Source organism: Cebus imitator, unplaced genomic scaffold (assembly GCF_001604975.1).
Source record: "Cebus imitator isolate Cc_AM_T3 unplaced genomic scaffold, Cebus_imitator-1.0 Scaffold78, whole genome shotgun sequence".
Taxonomy (NCBI): domain Eukaryota; kingdom Metazoa; phylum Chordata; class Mammalia; order Primates; family Cebidae; genus Cebus; species Cebus imitator.
The window spans coordinates 1811662-1834513 of NW_016107393.1; the positions used below are offsets into that span (position 1 = coordinate 1811662).

Here is a 22852-nt window from a genome sequence, read left to right on the forward strand (position 1 = left end):
CAACTGACATTCCATTAAAACAGTTTTACTTGGATGTATTTTAAAAACACTCAGACTTTGAGTATATTAACTTCAGGTTGGACAAAAAAGCCAAGCCTCGTTTTCTTAAACTCTTCCCCTCAGCAGTGATTGTAGACACTGTAGCCTCTCTAACTTCTGCAGCCTTGAAACTCACTTCTTAGACACTTCCTCCAACTTCTTACACGTATTGTGGCATTTCAGCTGGCCGCTTACATTACAGAAAAGATAAGTCCATGTAATAATATGATATCCACTTTTTTGATCCAAAGGTTTAGACATTGGCTTTTATACCAAGAAGCCTCAGGCTGCTGGGGGGTTGTGCTTGTCTTCCTGCCTGTTTCAAAATGCCTCTGTGGCCCATCCCTTGTACCCTCCCTCTGGGGTTGGGGGTGATCCTTTTCCTCCTTCCCATCCTGACTACTCTACCTCCTGCCTTTCTGTTTTCTGTCAGGATTTAGTGCAATAATCAGCTCCTCTCTTGGGGATAACTACAGACCTTCTTGCTTCACTAGTTGTTGCTCTCTGCCCACTGATTCCAGCTCCTCTCTCATAATTGGACTTTTTTCCTTTTTATTTTATGAAAAAGCATTCTTGATAGCAGAAAGCCAACTGATTTCTGCTCTGTTCTCAGGCCTCATTCTCTAACCTGCCCTGCACCTTTTATCAGCCTCCTTCCTTGAGCCCCATGAAGTTTTCCTTTTTCTCCTCTCCCTCACTGGGATTCCCTCTGGCCAACCTTGGTTGTAGAGATGATCAAGATTCAGTCTTACCCTTTCTGCTTCAATAATAGTAACTACAGTTTATTGACTGCTCATTGTGAGCCAAGACAAGACCTTATATGTGTGGTTTTGTGTAAATCTTTACAATGTACCAAACAGGCATTATGTACCCTATAATTTCACAGATAGGGAAACCACAGCTCAGAGAGGTCAAGTAACTTGTCCATGTTACACAGCAAGTATGCAGCAGAGGTGGAGGGCTTAGCCAGGCTAACCTGATTTTACTAACTCTTTTCTGTGCTTTGGAGATGCCAGGCATGCTTGTAACTTCAACTGAAGTCTATTTTGATGATGTTAGTGGTTGTGGTGGTCGTGATGATGATGGTACTGGTAATGATGCTGGTGGGCTGGTGGCAGTGGTGGTGGTGATGAGATGGCGATGGTGGTGGTGATGGTGGTGGTGGTGATGATGGTGGTGCTGGTGGAGGAAGTGGTGCTTTCTCTTTTAAGTCTGTTGATGACCTCAAACCACAGTATCTCTTTTCTGAAACTCGTATGTACTTTTTTTTGTCTATACTAATCATTTGACAGTAGAGCCCCAATATTGAAATTGGTTGCATTTCCAAAGTAATATTTCTTGATTATTTCATTGGTTGAATATTTTATTGATTGCCTTTCAAAAGATGTAACAGCTTATCGAACCTGCAGTGTAGCTTAGTTTAAATACTAATACTTAAAGTAGCTGGCTATTTATAGATACTCACATTATCTCAGTCCAAATCTTCTCAAGTATATACGGGAATTGCTTGGTTCTTAGAATGCGTTTTTTTCCATAGAGATAAAATATTAAATTAGTATCATACAGGCCATTTTTATATGCCAGTATATGCCATCATGAAAGATGGCTGCATAGTGGTTTGACAACATACAGATTGTTTATTGGGTTCTTTTTTTTTCCTTAACAGAATGTAAATTCTATGAGTCTTAATTGATTACTGTATTTCTTATGCTTAGAACTATACTAGGTACACAGCGTCCTCCCAGTCGGCAGGCACTGATGGATAACTTTGTATATACCCTGATTTATTTAACTCTTTCACAGGAAGATGGTATGTTTCTTTTTGGAGCAAGACAGGGCATGATGGAAAAATAAGTTACCTGTCAGATATTTAAGTTTTTCACTATTATTTTAAAATCTAGGCAGTCCGCTCTTGGCATAATTTTTCGTTTTCTCAGATTCTACAATGAGATTTTAATCTTAATTTAATGAAATTCTACGGATTTTTTTTTGAAGAATATTTTTATTGTCTTTGGAAAATTTTTGTAATCCTATATAGACACTTAGGCCAAAAGTGAAATCTTGTCAAAGATTTCATCTCTTACTTATTGTAAATAACAGAAGTGACAAAGAATGATGTAGCATGGTCCAGGTGAAGGCTCTAGCAGGGTGATGAGACACAGCACAATCAGTATTCCTTAGAGACCATTTCTGGCTTTCATAGAACCTTCTCATCTACCAACTCAGTAAGTAGGTAGGAGAGCTAAATATTGCTATCACCGTTTGACAGGTAAGGAAACTGCAACTGAAAACTCTAAATTGATGTCTCCTTACACTTAGTTTTGACTCCTTGGCCTTAAATTGAATTATTTACAAAGTTCTGTTTTCATTCTATTAGAAAAAGCATGGATATAATTTTGATAGTTTTCAGCCCCAATTCCAGATTTCTGTGCTTACATAGCACCATTTTTTTAGAAGAATCACAATTATTAAGGAGTATGAATGTAATACTTCCTAGATAGAAAGCTCAAAATAAATTTGTTAGCAATTGGCCATAAAAATAAGAAAAATGACTCAATATCCCTTTATTTATTCATTTATTTATTTATTTATTTGTTTATTTGTTTATTTTGAGATGGTGTCTCGCTCTCTTGCCCAGACTGGAGTGCAGTGGAGCTATCTCGGCTCACTACAACCTCTCCCTCCTGGGTTTAAGTGATTCTTCTGCTTCTGCCTCCCAAGTAGCCGGGATTACAGGCACCCACATCATGCCTGGCTAATCTTTGCATTTTTGTAGAGGCAGGGTTTCACCATGTTGGCCAGGCTGGTCTTGAACTCCTGACTTCAAATGATCCACTTGCCTCAGCCTCCCAAAGTGCTGGGATTCCAGGCGTGAGCTACTGGCCCAGCCTATTATTCTTGATTATGTTTAATTTCACATATTAAAGATCAGTTTTTTTAAAGAGTGATATTTTATTATACACATCTTTAAATATTCTCTTGTTCTACATGCACCAAAAAAATTTAAAAGAAAACTAAAAGTCATTTCTGCTTTCTAAATATTAATTCAGACAGAATGAGTTGATGTCCAGGTGATGATGATGTTGCTGGACCAGCAAATGCACTTTGAAAATCTGATTAGGTTAAAATAATGTCTCTAAGAAATTTTTAAATCATTCAGTTCAACATTGCTAGTGAGCTAAATTATAGAAAATATGTTTAACTGATTTTGTATTCCATCCTATTTTTCTGAACTTGATTTTAACTCTACCCAAATTCCAGGTACCACCTTCTAATGCATTTTAGAGGAGCAGGTAGACAGGCTCCTAACAGTGAAACCACAGGCCTGCTGAAGTTCACCTGAGTTTGCTTCCCATGTGGCAAAGGCTATCAGAGCAGAAAAGGGATCACATACAATGTGACTGAGAGTTTCATGGTTTCTACACTAATAGCTGTTAATTTGTAAGCGTGTGCTTTGAAATATAATCAATGGTTTTTGGTTCTACACCAGAGAAGGGTCTGTTTTGTTTCACCTGCCAGTATCTTCATCATATAAACCTGGACCTGCCTACTCACACTTGCCATAATTTGCATTGACTCATTTGTTACCATCACCACTGCCCCCTACCCAATTCTAACAAATTTTTATTTCTGATTTCTTATTAGATCTTGCACATTGCCAGTCAAACCTTGTGGAACTTAGCAAACTCCTGCAAAATTTGGAAATACTTCAGAGAACTCAGTCAGCACCTAACTTTACTGACATGCAGGTAAACGTATTCCCGCTGCTGGTAAAAAGACTTAGGATATTAATTTATAATGTTTATTGGGATATTCTATGAATACGTAAGATATTATTTAAAGATAAATAACTTCAATACAGACATTCATTTGTATTCTGGAGTTTTTAATGTTTTTGAATCTCAGTGTCAATGTGTTAAGATCATTATTTTAAAATGCTTTACATTTAAATACACACTAACTGGAAGAAATACATTCAGTATCTGAATTATTCTTCCGTGTTTGTGTTTCATTAGAAATGGTAGCTTTGAAGATACTCTCAGAATTATTACTGTCTTTTCATATGGAAAACAAAGCTAGAGATTTCTAATCCTGTATTCATTTTGTGTATCAGAAAAATATATTTTATAATTAAGTTCTTATCTCTGCTTTTAATGCCCACTGTGCGTCTGATATGCCTTTCTCTCCTGGCTGGTTTGCTTCTAGGCTCTAACAATGATCTATTACTAACTTACTGTGCTCTTGTCTATACCTGTATCATCTGTGTGAACTTAATAATACTTTCTTGCTTTTAACTGTTTGTGTAATGTAGGCTAACTGTGTAGATATTTCAAAGAAAGACAAGCGGGTCACAAGACGATGGAGAACAAAAAGTGTCAGCAAAGATACAAAAATACAACTGCAGGTACAGATTTTACTTTTCTTTCATTCATATTTTTATATACTTTTAAAGTACTCATCTTTATATATCAGTTTATGGGAGTTAGATTGAAAGAACAGCTGAACTGCTTTAAAGCCAGCACTTTTCAAACTGTTACATTACCTAAAATAGTGGGAAATCTCTATATTTTTATTATTCTGGGATAAGTGAGAAAGATTTAAAAGAAAGGTTAAAATTATACAATATGGGTTCAAAATTTTTATTCTCAATTATAGCCTTTGAACCATTAAAATATATTTTAACAAAAAGTTACCTTAAAATCTAAACTAAAAATCTAGTGGGTTATAATGAACATTCATTTAAAAATACTAGATTTTAAAAGAGTTCTTTATGTGTCCGCTTTGTCCAAATTTTTTCTATCAAGAAAAAGGGTAGGTGGTTCAATAGATGAGAAACCAACAAACTCGGATTCTATTCTAATCACTGTGGTTTTCTGGCAGTATAATTTTGTACTTTTTTATTAAATTTCCTAAGCTTCCATTAGCTCCTGGGTAAAGTGATATAATTTATTTAATAAGCTCTGAATTCTCTTTCAACTCTAAAAGTTTATGATCCTACAAAAATAGATATTATTTGGCTTTCAGCAATAACTTTAAAGCCTGAACTAAGTTCTTAATAGCTTATAATAAATGTACTTGAATTTATTTGAAATAAAATACACATTTGAAATAAGTAAAGTTTTTAAAGTAAGATATTTTTATATTATTGCATTTCAGTGATTCAAAATATGGTAAATTATGCCATAAACCATATTACTTTCAGATCTTTAAACTAGAATCTCCATTATGTTCATCCTAGCTGCATATTATAGATGGCCCTTATCCTGCACAGTCAAGATTAGACTTTATGATTTGGCCTTTTAAAATCATACTACAAATAAATTTATATTCTAATACAAAGGTAGAAAGAACTACTTTTCAAAATTCTTCAGTCCCTTCTGAATAATTAACAAAACAATTCTTCTCTAATTTTGATGTTATTAATAACATTCTTTGTATTATGATTCTGATTGTGTAAATAACCAACTGTTGCTTTGCTTGCTAATCTGATGTATTTGAAAATAAATTTTCATAAGCACGAATACCCATGCTTTTTTATTTAGAATGTCCACATTCAATGAACACAAATTTTTGTGTTCCTTTGTTCAGTACGTTTCTGTGTGTTTTCCCTTCTGTTCATAAAATTAATACTGTAGGGACAGATGTGCCAAGTGATTTTACAAGAATGTTACTTAAAATTGCTTTTGACAGTCTTACTTGTTTTGAACTTGTCAGTGTCTAGGTTTGTTTGTTTGTTTGTTTGTTTTAAGCATGGTGTCTGTGAATCAAAGCCAAGAAAAATAATTATTTTTATAAGTAAAAGAATCATTTGGCCGGATATGGTGGCTCACGCCTGTAATCCTAGCACTTTGGGAAGTCAAAGCAGACAGATCACCTGAGATCAGGAGTTCAAGACCAGCCTGACAAACCCTGTCTCTACTAAAAGTACAAAAATTAGCCGGGCGTGGTGGCAGTCCCCTGTAATCCCAGCTACTTAGGAGGCTGAGGTAGGAGAATCGCTTGAACCCGGGAGGCGGAGGTTGCAGTGAGCCCAGATTGCGCCACTGCACTCCAGCTTGGACAACAAGAGCGAAACTCCATCTCAAAAGAAAAAAAAAAAAAAGAATAATTCCTCTAAAACAATTGAAGAAGGCCTACGTCACAAGAACAGATATATTTGTGAATAGATATCGTTTTAACCTTGTGTCTATAGCGTATGCTGTTGACCACATTCTCGTTCACAGCTGTTGTCTTGGACAGGTAGGTTCTCAGTGATTTGTAGTGCAATGTCCCAGCCACCTTGCTGCATCTAGCACCACTAGAATCCCCAGATCACTCAGTTTTTTCCCCAAAGACACAGAATGCAACTGGGGCTATACCACCTAGCCTCAGGCTGTGGTTTTAAATATGCAGAGAAGTTACGAAGATTTTTTTGAGTCATCAGAAGAAAATGTCCAAAAAGCTAGAAAATATTCATTCATACTCCCGCCACATCTTTGGGTGGTTCGTTTGTTTTTAAATTTTTATTTATGACATTTTGCTAAAGAGCAATAAAATGGCCTTTGTAATTCCAGTTTAGTTGTTTTTGAGGGAAATTGAAATCATCTCTCCCCTCAAACACACTCAAAGACAACTTTGCCTTTTTGAAGTGGGAGATTTAGTTCCAATTCCGAGAAGAAGCAAATAGACTTAGGGATGGCAGTAAGCTGTTAATCATTCCCCCAAAAAAACTCCAATTCCACCAGGGCTAAACAAAAGGTATCTTAAGGAGAATGCTACAGAATTTGATCCTATCCCTGGACCCTTTCTGCTTTCCCAAACCAACAGGAGCCTCCGGATACTCATTTTCTATTACTGGGAAGTTCCTCCAAGATCCTTCAAAATTCACACTTGGCTGAGGAATCCTAAGTTTATCTAGGATGACTATGACAACATGAAAATCTTTACTCATCAGTATGTTGCCTAGAGGGAGGCATAGCATTTAATTTTACTCTAGTGAATTAAAGATACCCACCACTTTCTCCTACCTCATACCCAGCTTTTTCCCCTTCTGTTTTCAATGTTTCGATCATGAGAATTCTAATGATGCCAGCTATTTGTTTTGAGTCGTGGCTCATCTCACCACTCAAACCACTTTCGCTGATGATGCAGCCACGTTGCAGCCAATGTGAGAGGGTCTCAAGTGGTGAGACTTCATTTTCTGTCCCCTCTCCTCTTTGTAACTAAGTGCAATAGCCATTGTGATGGTGCCCAGACCATCCAGTGGTGGTGGTTTTGGTGATTGTTGCTGCTGTTGTTGTTGACGTTGTGTCACTGATCACTGTATTCCGTATTCTATAGTAGTTGTCATTTTGAAAAAATTATAAAAGAAATCATTTTAAAAAATTGACCACAAGAAAGTAAAAATGAAAAACATGTTATACTGGGTGTTTGATTATTTATTCTTGTGTCAGTTAGATTGTGCTATTGATTTAAATGAAAAGGCTAAGTTCTAGACCAGTATGGCCATGTTTCTACTGGAAGCTACTGGGGAGTTGGCCTCAGAATTCCGTATAATGTAACTCATGAAGTCAACATTTGTCCTAGAAGGTTCTGTGGAGATTACCTTTTAAAAAAAGGATTCTTCTTGCCTCATAAACTTAAACTTTCTGGTTTGAATAAAAATCTCAGTACCATTATGCAGTAACAGTTTGGCTGTGTTTTAAATGAAGTAAGAGGAAGGCAAGAAGGAAATGATTTTAAAAGAAAGAGCTGTTAGATCTCCTGTGTTGCTGATAATATGAATTAAATACTAGATCCCTGGACATTGAAGGGAATGAGGAATAGTAGAAAGTGTATAGTAGCAGACAGATGATCTGATGTTGCTCATGTGTAGCTGTCCTGCATCTCACAGATGCTCAAATTACACTGAAAGGCAAAAATAACTTCTTCCTCCTTTTACTACCTTAAGTAGAAAGGATTTTGTCTAGTAAATTTTTCTGTGGAAAACAGATTATGTATGTATGTGTGTTTATGACAAACATATACGTATATGTAAGCAGAAGATTTGTAAAGATGGAAAACAAATAAGATTGTACTTTTGGAAATTTTTTAAAGATTTAGAGATGGAAAAATTTAAAATATTTTTCTGCCATCCCAAAAAGACTAAAGCAGACCTACTGTTTCTTCAATTTGGGCTGTTAGGAGATTCTAAGAAAGTATATCTTAATTATTTGGAAATAAAATTATTGCTCATGGCCAGGCAAGGTGGCTCATGCTTGTAATCCCAGCACTTTGGAAAGCCAAGGAGGGAAGGTCACTTGAGGCCAGGAGTTCAAGGCTGCAGTGAGCATGATCATGCCACAGTACTCCAGCTTGGGCAACAGAGTGAGACCTTATCTCAAAAAAGAAAGAAAAAAAAAAATTATTGCTCACAACCTTGAGGAATCAGGGTCTGTCAGATGAAGGCAAAGTTGAATGATTAAAAGGAAATATCATGATCCCTTAATCCCATCCACCAAGAGGAAGAAAATGAAATGAAAGAAAGTGGTAGGATTCTTCTGGTTTATGCATAGGTGCAGATTACTAAATGGAAACTATCCTGGGCATGGTGCCTCATGCCTGTAATCCTAGCACTTTGAGAAACCAAGGCGGGAGGATCACGAGGTCAAGAGATGAAGACAACCTGAGTAACATGGTGAAAACCTGTCTCTACTAAAAATACAAAAATTAGCCAGGCATGGTGGTGGGCACCTGTAATCCTAGCTACTCAGGAGGCTGAGGCAGTAGAATCATTTGAACCCGGGAGGCAGAGGTTGCAGTGAGCTGAGATCATGCAAGCTTGCACTCTACCCTGGGTGACAGAGTGAGACTCCGTGAAAAAAAAAAAAAAAAAAAAAAAAAAAAGAAAGAAAAAGGAAAAGAAAAGAAAACTATGCTTTCAGGTTTTCATTGTTGATTTTTACAGGCATTGTGCTCACCCACTGAGGAACTTAAGTTTTCTTTTCTGATCTTATGGGGTCTGGCGTCTTCCTTGGAAAATTCTTTGACTTGAAAATCCCAACGTGATTGCTGATGTGGAGTCCCAGATAGTGAGCTGTATAATAGGAGATTAAGTAGAAAGTTGAAGAACCCTCATATGCTTCCCCTTATTTTTTTTCTTCCAGTAAGAAATTAAAAAAAAAAAAAAATTGTATCTGGCCATTAGGAGGCTCTCATTACAGCCTGTTCATTTTAGCTTTCTCACATTATTTAATCAGTTTTTCCTGAACTTACTTTTTCCTTGCTACCATTTATATGAATACCTTTTGACTTCGTATAACATAATATCATTTGAATAAAACTGTGTGTGTATTTATTTGACCTTAAAATCACAGGCTGTCCACCAGTTTATAATTCCATCTTTGGGGGTGTGGTCAGCAAATAGAATTCAGGTGTTTGGATAATCTGCAATGAGAATGATGAACATTTCTCATAGTATGAATGCCCCTGTGACCTCTTTTCGATGCTGATTTAAGAAAAGTCGACTTCAGTTAAAAACTCTCCCTCTCCTTGTCTGATTATTTTTCATCCTCCCATCTTCCATCCTTTCCTCCCCTCTCCTTTATTTTCTCCCCCCTTCTCTTCTCCCATTCACTGTCAGGAAGGGCCACCTGCGAAAGGCCAGTTCAGCACAACTCGGCGCCGGCAGAGGCTAGCGGCAGCGGTGGCTACAACAGTGAGTGGATTTCAATCTCAAGTGGAAGTTTAATAAGAATGAGAACCTGTGTACAAGGGTGACCCCCTGTTCTGATGGTGCCACTGGTGTATGATGGCGTCACCTGTAGCCCATTCATGGGAACATAGCTTTCGCATGTTCTCTGGCTGTCTTTGCATGGCAGGAGTCGAACACGGGTATTCCTTTTTACAATGGAGAACTATTATGTAATCTAGTTCTTTTACTATCCATGAAGACATAATTTAAGTCAAATTTACAGAATTGAGTACAGTGCCCCATGATGTGAGCTTTCCTTAAATGATACTAGTTTTTTGTTTTTTGATTTTTTACCATACTGATGTTGGAACTTTTGCTAACTGATTTCTCTTTTCCTAAGAAAAGTCATGTTACTACAGACAAAAATTGTGCTTTTTTTTGTAGCAGTGTGACTATTTGAAAAGGATGTGAGAATAAAGAAATGAGAGGGTAAGAAAAGGTGAATTTTGCTGTCATCTCTAAATGGCTACCCAAGTTAAACTTAGCAAGGGAAAATTGTTTTCTGAAAAGAATATTAATGTGAAAATTAGAAACTATAGTGTGGAAGTGACCAGAAAAAGACAGTTTAATGGTATTTAACCCATATCTAGAGGTTTGTTTTTTTTTTCTAAGAGAAAATAGAATGGATATAAGGAGAGTAGAGAACATATTGAGGTAGATAAGGCAAGTGGATAGTGAAAGACTTGTCCATACAGAATATAAAATAGAGTATCAAAACACAAGAACTCCTTGCTGGATAAAAGTCAGTTATCATATTTGTTTAATCATGAGATCCTCTGAACTTCTTAAAATCTATATTATTGAGTTCATAGCACTCATAGATGTTAGTTTTTTGGCTATTAGATAATATTTCCTTAATTAACAATAGTCTTGCTGTCATTAAGGGTGGAATGTATTTTAAGACTAGAATTGCTGCAAATATATGAAAAAGTTTTGGCTGCATTGCAGGAGAATGGATGCTGGTGTGAGGATTGGTGGCTTTCTACTTTATGATTAGTAATTGGCTCTTGCCTTATATCTGGGTTTTTAGCTAGACTGAGAAACAAAATTGCTTTTGATTATGAAATGAACCAGTGACTTGGAATTTATTAGGGAACTGACTCTTAAGCTCACAGTTTTGTAAATATTTGAACAAACAAATTATTGAAATAGCTTTCATGGTCCGTGTATATCTTTTGCATGTATTCAAATGCAGATGAATAAAGCCCGTGACACTGATGTGGTAACAGATTCTGACAATAGATTCATGTATAATCAGTTAAATATTATTAAAGGTAATTTTCCATTTATAAAAATAAGAAATCCACATTGTTATTAGAGAACAACACCTCAGTATGGAAAGGAACAGTCCATCATTTTATGAAAACACTGTTTCCTTAAGCAATATGCATCTAAGATGGCATGCAAAGAAGTGATTCTGTCTCTTTTGTGTTCATTTTTTAAATTGCAGATACATGCAGTGAAACTGAGATTAGTATCTGTTTGAATAGAATCGGTTTATATTTTTAACAGTAGGAGTAGAATAGAAAAAGCTTTTAAAAGAAGAAATCATTAATACCCACCTCCCAGGGTAGCTGTGACTATAGAGGTTATGAGAAAAACTTAGTGGCATGCAGTAAGAAAAGCTACTGGCAACATTTAATAATGTATTCAGGAATAGCTAGGGAGACTGGCTTCTCCAGGATCTATAGCCTTGTCTCCATACCAGAACACAGCAACATCTAGCAGATGTTTCAGAAATTTATTCTTGATGACTCTTAATACTGCCACTCAGAATAGCCAACTCACAACAGCAGCCAGACCCAACAGAATGGGAGACTGGAAAAAGAGAAATACTGGCTCTTCCCCATGGAAGAACACTGAGGATCCCAATGCAGTCACTACCCCCAAAGAATCCCTGTACATATAGTGCAGAATAGCAACAGCAGGAGACGTTTCCTACTGGCTCAATGAGTCCTATTAGCATAGTATCTATCTTAGACCTGCTGTGTATACTTTCATGTCTACCATTGCCAAATTTCACTGCCAGCAACTCCATTGTCCAACTCATTTTGTTTTTGACTTTTCATGGACAGGTGTTAAGAGCATCTCCTAATGTCCCCCATTCCAACCTTCAGTTCTTACTACCAGAATATTCTAGGATCAGGCTTCCTTCCTGTCACAGGACTTCAATAAAGCCTTCAATTTCTTTCCTGCGCAGGGTAGAAAGGCCAAATTCAGTGTTGAGGGTTCTCAGATATAAACATGGAGAGCTGTAGGCATCTCCCATTCCAACCATCACTGACGGAGAAACCAGTTACCACTTAGATTTTTAAATCTTATAATATCCAAATTGATGAATAAAAAGCTGAGTAAATAAGTCCCCAGGCTGAACAGATATTCAATTAGGGTTAGATTAATGGATCCCAATTTGTATTCTCAATTTCATTTCATGAAGTCCTCAATTAAAATGATCCATTCCATATACCTCTTTTTGACAAAAAAAGATACCAATATATAAACATTTTCAGTCAGAAGTATATGAAAATTAGTTCTCAATTTCCTAGGGAGCCATCTGATTGCAATTTGAATGGGACATTCAAGTCTCTCTCTTTCCCTATGGGTAATATACAAAACCACTTTTACTGTTTTAATAGCCAATTTAAGTTTCCATTATGTTCAAAATATAAATTTGTAACTTATGTTTTTCTTCTCAGCATCTGACTCCAACATTTAGTAGAGAGATAATAATTTATCTCAGGGACAAGTCTGGGTCCTTCCTGGGCTGTCTGGGTTTTCACTGCGTAATGGCCTTGCATACAAGCTCCCCGCCCACTCTCACGACCCCACTCCTTACCCGCTCAAGGAAGAGACTCCTCTTCCACACCATGTAAGTCCTTGGAATGTTGAGAGCACCTGAATGCAGATAATATCCTTTTCCATGATCCTCAACATCATTACCAAACACCCACACTTATTTTTCTTAATGCTGTTCTAGTTCCTCATATCAGAAACTGGGTCATTAAATTCCCAAAACTCCCAAATCTACCTATTTTTTTTCACTCACAGTCTCTTCCCATGACATCCTAATCTCCAGCAACTTCTCCATGGATTCTGTTTCCCTCAGCAGGCTGACTGCTCTTTGTAGATTTAGCATCACCACAATTAGGGTAAGAATTTAGGATAGCAGGGGGTGGGAGGATTGGGGAGGGATAACATTTGAAGAAATATCTAATATAGGTGATAGGGGGATGGATGCAGCAAACCACCATGGCATGTGTATACCTATGTAACAATCCTGCACGACCTGCACATGTACCCCAGAACTTAAAGTATTAAAAAAGAAAAAGAATAACAAAGAATTTATTTTCTCGCCAGGTATGTTGGCTCATGCCTGTAATCCCAGCATTTTGGGAGGCCGAGGTGGGCAGATCACAAGGTCAGGAGTTTGAGACCAGCCTTGCCAACATGGTGAAACCCCATCTCTACTAAAAATACAAAAATTAGCCAGGTGTTGGGGCACATGTCTGCAACTCCAGCTACTCAGGAGGCTGACACAGGAGAATCACTTGAATCCAGGAAGTGGAGGTTGCAGTGAGCCGAGATCACACCACTGCACTCCAGCCTAGGCAACAGAGTGAGACTCCATCTGAAAAAAAAAAAAAGAATTTCCTTTGTCTATCTTGTGACATTCTGCCACATAAATACCATTCCTTTATAGGTATCCTAAACGGTCCTCAATCCTCATTATTATAAAGTTAACTGGACAGGATTCCAGCAAGGTATTGAACCGTGGTACTCCATTTTCTCAATGGCTTATTGGCCACTTCTGGGTCTCAAATCTAAAATAGCCAGAATTTTTGAGCCTGATATATTGATAAGCTGTTGACATCTCCCAGCCCAGTGTAGCCAGGTTTCCCAAAAAAGATGTGGTAGAGTTTCTTTGATAACTCCAGATACCAAATGCTTTAAATTACATATATTAACATGCTTAGTTTAGCTGAATTTTGGGGGGAAGCTTCATGCTCACTTCTTTCCCCAGTAAGTCTTGGATATCTTTTAAGAGAAATAACTCCCTGTCAGGACAATGCTGTATCAGAAGGATGCTGTCTCAACTGCCCTCAACCTGCCACTCAGGCCAGATATTTTGGTTCTTTCTGTCTCTTCCAAACCTCCTCTAAATCCTCAGAGGGAAAGTGCCCTCTTCTTCCCTCTTTCTCTCACCAAATATGTTAGGAAGTTCAAAGCAAAAAAAAAAAAAAAAAAAAAAAAAAAAAAAAAAAAATTAAAAAGAAGAAGTCCTGACGTACATATCCATCAGAGGATGATGGTTCCTTCCTCCCACAGCACATTCCCTGTTAGCTAGCGGGTGTGGATTATCCTTTCAGTTACACAAAATTTCAACCTGTAGTGGAGTGTAAACGTCTGGTTCTTGAAGACAATTGAATGCACATCTGTGCAGTAAGAATTAGGGAGAAGTTGGTGATCTGATTTGCAAGAGGAATTGGTATTTTCCTTTTCCAGGAATGTTTGGCTGACATTCGTAATGTTCAGGTAAAGCCTTCTTAAAGGGGAGGAAAAGGTGCTTTGCCGCTACCCATCAGGAGCCTAGTCCATATCCAGCCTGGGCAAGGAAGTACCTCTAGCCATGTGGAAAAATCTATAGTAATATGACTTTTTCTACTTACTGCTTCTCACTATTGGCCAGTTCATGAGCCAGGTACATATATGTAATAGAGTTGCATATAAGTTACATACAAAGGTAAACCACAGTGATTTATATATATTTCATTTACTAATATAAATTTTAATAAGTCAATTTCTAAAATAAGTGTGAACCTCTTTAAGCCATTACTGTATTTACTATTAAGGCTGATTTGTGTTTTATTTAATGGCTACATGAATCTTCCAGTATATGCATCTTTGAATTTTTACAGGTTTAGTAAGATCCTGCTCTAGGCTCAGATAGTCCAGACCATAAGAGAAGGTCAGCTACATCACAGTTCAGACTGCTGTTTTTCTGCCAGTTATTTTTGAGGTGCAAGTATGAGTTCAGAGTTTAAGCTTGCCTGAGATTATGTCTTTTCTTCCTGTCATTCTATATAGTTGTCTCTCTCTGTAACAGTGAAAAACCCGTGAGTCTGTGGCAGTTCTGAATCAACAATGGGAAATGAGACTCCCTCTTCCCACTCCAACCGCCTGCAAAATAAATGAGTACTGAGTGTCTCCATGTATGTCATCAGAGAGGAATCAATTGTTTTGGAGAATGGGAGAGGTCTTTTTTGTGTAGGAGAATGTGGAACAGTACACTGTTGCTCTTTAATAATTTGTATCTTCCCCTTTCAGGTTCCTTTCAGTGCTACCATGTCACCAGTTCGCTTGCATTCCTCCAACCCCAACCTTTGTGCAGATATTGATTTTCAGACTCCCCCTAGCCACCTCACTGACCCTCTGGAGAGTTCAACAGATTATACGAAGCTGCAGGAAGAATTTTGTCTAATCGCACAGAAAGGTAACAACAAAAATAATGTGCCCTTTAAAGAAGCTCTCTTCTTTGATGAAAGATGATCCTTTGTTCTTTTATCTTTGTCTTTGTGGTAATGGTAGAAAGATTGAATGGTTTGATACAGTTGTTGAAATTCTATATACAAAAATACAATAGGACATGATGCTTGCCTGTTAGAAGATCATACGTCACAGATTTACAGTTTTGACTAAAGAAAAAAAGTGCCGTGGGGGTGAGGGATAAAAAAGTTATCGTACGCAATCCGGCAAGATAGTGCTACTCAATATTTTTTTGAATGTCCCTTAGTTATCATTTAATACATATTTATTGGTTCTCTTTAGAATCTGTTTGAATATTTCTTTTTATATTAAACAACACTCATTTATTGGACTTTACAATTTGTTGATCGGGAATTCAGGCAGGGCTCAGCTAAGCAGCGAAGCCTCTGTGCCATGTCCTTGGTTACGCCCAGTCACTAGGATTTGGCCACAGACTGAGCTGGGCTGAAAGACCAAAAGTGGCTTCCCTCCTGTGCCTAGCATGTTGGCAGGATGGCTGGAAGGCTGCAACAACTGTGCCCCCCTCCTCTCCATGGCGGTTTAGGGCTCCAAAAGCCTGGCAGTGGAAGCTGCTTGTCCTCTTCAAGGCCAGCTCTGGCAGTGGTACAGCGCTCTACTTCCACGGTATTCCGTTGGTCAAAGCACCATATGCCAGCTCAGATTTGGGGGAAAATTGATCCCATATTTGAGTCTCTTCTTTATGTTAAATTTTCAATGAGGCTTCTTGTGTGAATTAAATTGTTATCATCAGCCATAGACAGTAGGGTATGGTAAATAAGCGGGATAGTGGAGAGTAGATGGACTGAGCACTCCGGTCAGTGTTTAACAAGAAGAGTCGAGGAGTCAAGGCTGCCTTTACTGCCATAGTATTGGACTTTCAGCCACTCAAATTCTTTCTTAAGATAGTATCTTCTTAGATAGTGTCTTCTCAGGCATTGTCTTTTGAAATATTCTAGAAAGACACAAGCGTTGTGTTGCTTTTAGACACAAATACGTTAAATGGAACATCTCAGGTGCTCCCCTGAGACTCAAGAGTCTGGTGGAAAAGAAGGCGGCACACTGAGGAGCTCTCTGGAATCAGCCAAAATTTGCAATCTCAAACCATCAGTGAAAATGCGCTATCAGATTTCATTAATTCCACAACTCTAAAAACAATTAAGCTAAACCCCTTCGATTTCTCAGTTGAGATTCTTCTGCAAGGCCAACGCTCTCTTACCTGCCATTTTACTCCTGGTGTATGTCCATTGCATTTCTTAGCAGGATGTTAATTATGATAGTAGACTAGAGCACTATTAATTTGTTTATGTAACAGCATAGATTTATAGCTGGTAACTTCTATTGTGGGGAAAAGGGTACAAAAGGTAGAGTGTGACCACAAAAGGTACAAAAGGTAGAGTGTGAGTTGAGTATGCGTATGGCACAGCTGCTAAGGGGGGATGCTACTTTGGAAGGCAGCCACAGGAAAACTTTGTGTATTTGGTTGCAATCCTGAAGCTTCCAGGAAATTCAAGTATCGACAGAGTTTTAAAGCTTCTGTTGAATGATGCATCACATTACCCGACTGAAAGACAAAAACCACATAATCATATCATTTGCAGAAAAACCATTTGTCTAAATTCAATACCATTTCTTGATTTAAAAAAAAAAAACTCTTAATGGTTTAGATATAGAAGGAAAGTTTCTCAACATAAGGCCATTTGTGAAAAACCCACAGCTAACATCACTTAGTGGGGAAAAATGGAAAGGTTTTCCTCTAAGATCTGGTACAAGACAAGGTGGTCCTTCTCCTACTTCTGTTCAACATGGTACTGGAAGTACTATCAAGAGCAATTAGACAACAAAAAGAAATAAAAGTTATCCAAACCAGAAAGGAAGAAGTAAAATGATCTCTATTTGCAGATGACATGATCCTATGTGTAGAAAATCCCAAAGACACCACCAAGAAACTGTTAGGGCTAATGAATGAATTCATTAAAGTTGCAGGATATACAATGAACATACAAAACTCTCTTATTCTATACACAAATAACAACATAGCTGAAAAATAAATCAAGATCAGTCCTCTTTATGATAAAATTAAATACTTAGGAATAAATTTAACCAAGGAGTTGAAAGACCTGTACACTGAGAACTATAAAAAACATTGGTGAAAAAAATTAAAGAGGGCACAAATAAATGAAAGATATTCCATGCGCATTGATCAAAAAGTTAGGTTACTAGAATGTTCATACTTGCAGCCATAAAAAAGAACAAGATCATGTGTTTTGCCGGAACATGGATAGAGCTGGAGGTTTTTAGCCTCACAAACCAAAAAGACACAATGAGAAAAGGATAATTTGTTTGAGAAAAGGATAATTTGTTCAATAAAAGGTGCTGAGGAAACTAGATTTCCACATTGAAAAGAATGAAATTGGATCCTTAACTTAAACCACACAAAAATGAGCTCAAAATAGATAAAAGACCTAAATGTAAGACCTGGAACTATGAAACTCCTACAAGAAGACATAGAGGAAAAAGTTCCTTGACATTGTTCTCAGTGATGGATTTCTTAGATATAACACCAAAAATTCAGGCTAAAAATAAAAAATAAATAAATGGAAAAATATCAAACTAAAGAGCTTGTACAAATTTTTTTTTTTAAAAAAGCTTCTGCACAGAAAAGAAAACAATCAACAAAATAAAAAGATAACCTACAGAATGGGAAAAAAATATTTGCAAACCATGTATCAGATAAGGGGTTAATATCCAGGATGTATAAAGAACTTATATAACACAATAGGAAGAAAATATGTAACCTTTACTTGAGGCCAGGAATTTGAGACCAGCATGAGCAACATAGTGAGACTCCATCTCTACAAAAAATAAAATTTAAAAATTAACCAGGCATAGTAATGTGTGCCTGTAGTCCTAGCTACTCTAGAGGCTGAGGTGGGCGGATCACTTAAGCCCAGGTGTTAGAGGTTACAGTGAGCTGTAATCAGGCCACTGCACACCACACTAGACAACAGAGTGAGATCCTGTCTCATAAAAAAATTAAATAAATAAATTTTTAAAAAATATATATAACCTGATTTTTAAATGAACAAAGGATCTGAGTAGATACTTCTCCAAAGATGACATAAAGATGACCAACAAATACATGAAAAGGTGATCACCATCACCAATCATTAGGGAAATGCAAATCAAAACTACTATGTGCCACCACCTCACACCTGTTAGGATAGCTACTAAAGAGACGGGACAAGTGTTGGCAAGGGTGTGGAGAAAAGGAAACCTTTATACACCGTTGTTGGGAATATAAGTTGGTGCAGCTGTATACACTGGAAAACGGTACGGAGATTCTTAAAAAAATTAAAACTAGAACTACTATATGACCTAGCAGTCCCTCTTCTGGGCATATACTCACAGGAAATGAAATTTACAATACGGTGGTATTGTAAAGATATCTGCACTCACATGTTCATTGCAGCATTATTCACAATAGCCAAGATGTGGAAACCACCCAGGTATCTGTCAGTGGACAAATGGATACAGAAACTGTGGTATACACATATACAATGGATTATTATTCGGCCTTTGAAAAGGAAGCGATCCTGCCGGTTGCCATAGCATGGATGGGCCTGAAGGACATTATGCTAAGTGAAATAAGCAAGCCTTGGCCAAGCATGGTGGCTCATGCCTATAATCCCAGCACTTTGGGAGGCCGAGGAGAGCAGGTTGCTTGAGGCCAAGAGTTTGAGACCAGTCTGGCTAAGATGGCAAAACCCATCTCTACTAAAATTACAAAAATTAGCCAGGCTGGTGGTGCATGCCTGTAATCCCAGCTGAGGCACACAAATGCCAGGAGGCGGAAGTTGCAATGAGTGGTTTGCGTCACTGCATTCCATCCTCGGTGACCGGGTGAAACTCTGTCTCAAAAAAAAAAAAAAAAAGAAGAAGAAGAAGAAGAAAAAAAAAAAAAAAAAAAAGCCAAACCCAGAAAAAAAATTGCATGATCTCACTTATATATGGAATATATATTTTTTAAGTCAAATATATAGAGATAGAGAATAAAACAGTGGTTACCAGGGTGGCGGTAGAGGGGAGGGTTAGGTCAAAGGATACAAAGTAGCAAATATGTAGGACAGACAAGTGGAAAGACCTAATCTACAGTGTGAGGATTACAGTTATGATTGGTGTGTTATATTCAGGATTTTTGCTAAATGAATAGATAGTAGCTGTTCTTGCCACAGGGAGAGAAAAATGGATAAGACGATAGATATGTTAATTTGTTCCACCATAGTAACTTTTATTGCATACATGTATTTTATGACATCATGTTGTATACCTTAAATATATACACAATACATTTTTTAAAGCTAACCATTTTGCTACTTATATGTATCTTATAACATCATACTACATACTTTAAATATATACACAATATAACAAATTTTTAAGCCCCTATTGAAACTATATATTTTCAACAGATACACAAATTCTTTATGCTAGGCAAAGAAACAAAAGAACTTTTCTATGACTATTGCATGAACTTTTTTGAGAGAATTATTTTAAAGGGGATGAAGAGCTTGCTTTGAGAGCTACCAGCAGAGTTAACATAATCCAGCTATCAAGTTATTACCTTTAAATTGATGACAACAGAATGTAGCACATAAATCAGTAGATCGTGAGTCCCTTGTGACCTGCCATCTTCCCCCTGTAATTCAGTCACTGTATTTTATGCTAAAAATTTCCACTTTCATAAATACCTTTCTCAAGTAAGGAAATACCTATTTTAGAAGACTTTGCATATTATAAAAACTGTTATTATAAAAATAGATATTGAAAAGTCAACCTTTTTGTAGTTCACAATTGAAGACTGCCTCATATGTTAATAATGCTAATTTGTTAGGCATGTAGGAAATGGGGAGGGGTGTTGTTTTTATTGTTGCTCTTAAATCAAAGCACTTTAACAGCAAGATATTCCTGGCTGAGAAAGCAATGCAAGTGCTGTTCTTAAGGGCATATCATTTCCTACCTCCAAGAGAACTAGCCAAAATTTCTATATCAGCTGCCTGTTTTATGTTGGCAGAACACATAAAATGCTTTTTTGGGGGGCATGCTTTTGGGAAATCATTTTTGAATAGTGCTAAGTGATTTATGTAAGACTTTATGCTACACAGTACTGCTCAACTGTGATAATCAAATATGGTAAGTAAACTTTCCCCTTTTCCTTCTAGGGATTATAAATTAATTTCTAAATATTGATACTTTGCATTGATATTGATATTTTACATGCTACTTCCAAATTTTTGTTGGCCTGTCTGGTATAAAAACCAAAATTTTCACCCTGATCAATTGCCATTATAGTATTTGTGTGGATAAAGATTCTTATTGAAGGCTGATTTTTAATAAGAACATTACATAGCCTTTCAAGAAAATGTCCATTTGTGAGTGAAAGTCTTCAGAAGTTTATAATGTTGTGTATTCTTTCTGCACGTGTCTGACAGTTGCTTCTCACTTTTCTCCCTACCCAGTGCATTCTCTTTTGAAGTCTGCGTTTAATAGCATAGCTATAGAGAAGGAGAAGCTGAAGCAAATGGTTTCTGAGCAGGATCACAGTAAAGGCCACAGCACGCAGATGGCGCGGCTCCGACAGTCACTGTCTCAGGTAGACAAGAGGGTGGTTTGCATGTACGTGGCACACTCCCAACCCTGTAAGACGAAAGACCAAAAGATGGAGGGCTGGCAGGGAGGCGGCTAGTCATGGAGATAGCACAGTTTGCAGAAATTTCCCCAAAACACTGCAGTGCAGTCAGTATTAGATTTTATTACTTTTCTTCCCCAAAATGTCAAGGTAAGAGTGAAAATAAACCAAACTTGGTTGTAAGCATTATAAGGGTAATTTTGGCTAATTGAACACTTAATGCTTCTCTAAGGTCATTTATACAGTAGCCCCTGGTTTAAAAAAAAAAAATCATGCATTTATATGATCTACATATCTGAAATGTGTTCTAGGATATATTCAGTCCAATGATAAATATAAAAAAATGTACTAGATCTTCCACACCTAATGTTTTTTCCCACTTACAATACATCTTAATCTGTTAAAAATTACTGATTACTATTACCTGTTTTTCCTTTTCTGATTTGCACTCTTGAGGTTTTCTTTCTAAGTTATATTCCCTGAACTAAACTTTTATATTTCAATATATATTATAGAGTTGATCTTATTAATACTAATCAAATCCTTGTGTATCTATATCAAAGTTGGAATTTCTGATAAAAATCCTTTAGAGCTATTCTTACACTTTTTTCAAACGAGTAGTTTTTTAGAAGTATTTTCTTTAGTTAGTCTATAAATGCACTGACTTTAACTCGTTTAAGAATTCAATGTTGTTATGTGATTTGTGAGAACTTGGTGTTTATATAAAATATTGTTCACTTCCTGGTGCCTTGGATCAGAGTGAAGGAGCAAGCAAATCCTGGGTAAGTGGTTCTCTGTGTGGAGCAGATCCTGCTTGAACAGTTTCCCTCAGTCCCTAAAAAGTAAACTTACACCATGTCACCATGTTTTATGTCCCTGAACTGTTGGCGTATTTTCAGTGTTAAGTTTCACGTCATGGCTGTTGTTATCTGGGCCACACTTTCTGCATTATCCATAAAACACTGTCAGCTGAGGGGCATGTACTGCTTGCCAGTACAAAGCCAGCGGCCTTAGGAGCATGAGCGTGAAAAGCCGCTATGGTTCTGCCAGTTTGCAGGGGATTGATTCATAAGAACATTTTAATGGCTTTCCCTGGACCCTTCTCCTGTCACAGATCGATTGAACACTCAGTTGATGTTAATTGGTCTTCCAAATCATTATACTGAAAGTATTGTGAATCAGAGGATCAAAATAATGGTCAAGTAAACTTTCAAATTTAATTAATTTATGTCATCTTGTAAACACATAAAATACATTCTTGTCCCCCTAAATGTTGCAGTGGTTCCTTCAGATGTATTTAATGATGGAGGCTTAGAGATAGAAGTCAAGCTTTGCTAAGAAAAACAAGAAAATGCATTTGTTTCTTGCTTGCCTGCTTGCTTGCTTGTATTTGCTTGTAGGTGAAACAGAATGGTAGAGATCTTGGGTCAGACTTCAGGTGAGATTAGAAATAATAATGAGAAATTTTACAACAATTATTCATTTATTAATTCCCCTCTTCATTGTATTCCATTCAGGTGACTATATGCTAGGTATTATGCAAGTTACAGAGCACCAAGGTAAAAGTAGCGCTAGCCATGTTCCCAGGAAGCTTATGATTTGATTCATGAGATGAGCAGCATTTACCCAGGAAACAGGGAAATGGAGCATGCTGTAGTACGTTCAGAGCAGTACATGGTGGGGCAGATTTCCAGGGCTCTGGTTGCTCAGAGGAATGGGAGAGCCCTGAGCTGAGAGCAGAGCCACAGATCAGGCTTCTTGGAGGAATCAGGCCTTGAACTGGGCCTGAGTAGACAGCAGCCGCTCACAAGGAAGGGCCTGCTGCTAACATAATAAAAGTAAAGTAAAGCAAAATTTGATCAACTGTGTTT

General features: G+C 37.2%; 1 protein-coding gene across 17 annotated transcripts in view; it reads left to right on the plus strand.

Annotated features, from left to right (window-relative positions):
• OSBPL6 (oxysterol binding protein like 6) overlaps positions 1 to 22852 on the plus strand; it is a 207281-nt gene that overhangs the window by 149211 nt on the left and 35218 nt on the right. For 8 of the 17 annotated variants that reach the window (XM_017532668.2, XM_017532669.2, XM_037740027.1 and 5 more), the window contains 6 exons: positions 3685 to 3788; positions 4352 to 4444; positions 9641 to 9715; positions 15077 to 15242; positions 20812 to 20945; positions 21740 to 21763. In XM_017532668.2, the coding sequence (XP_017388157.1) occupies positions 3685 to 3788; positions 4352 to 4444; positions 9641 to 9715; positions 15077 to 15242; positions 20812 to 20945; positions 21740 to 21763 (596 nt within the window). The remainder of the gene's footprint in view (positions 1 to 3684; positions 3789 to 4351; positions 4445 to 9640; positions 9716 to 15076; positions 15243 to 20811; positions 20946 to 21739; positions 21764 to 22852) is intronic. The other 9 variants (XM_017532670.2, XM_037740029.1, XM_037740035.1 and 6 more) reach the window with 6 other exon arrangements.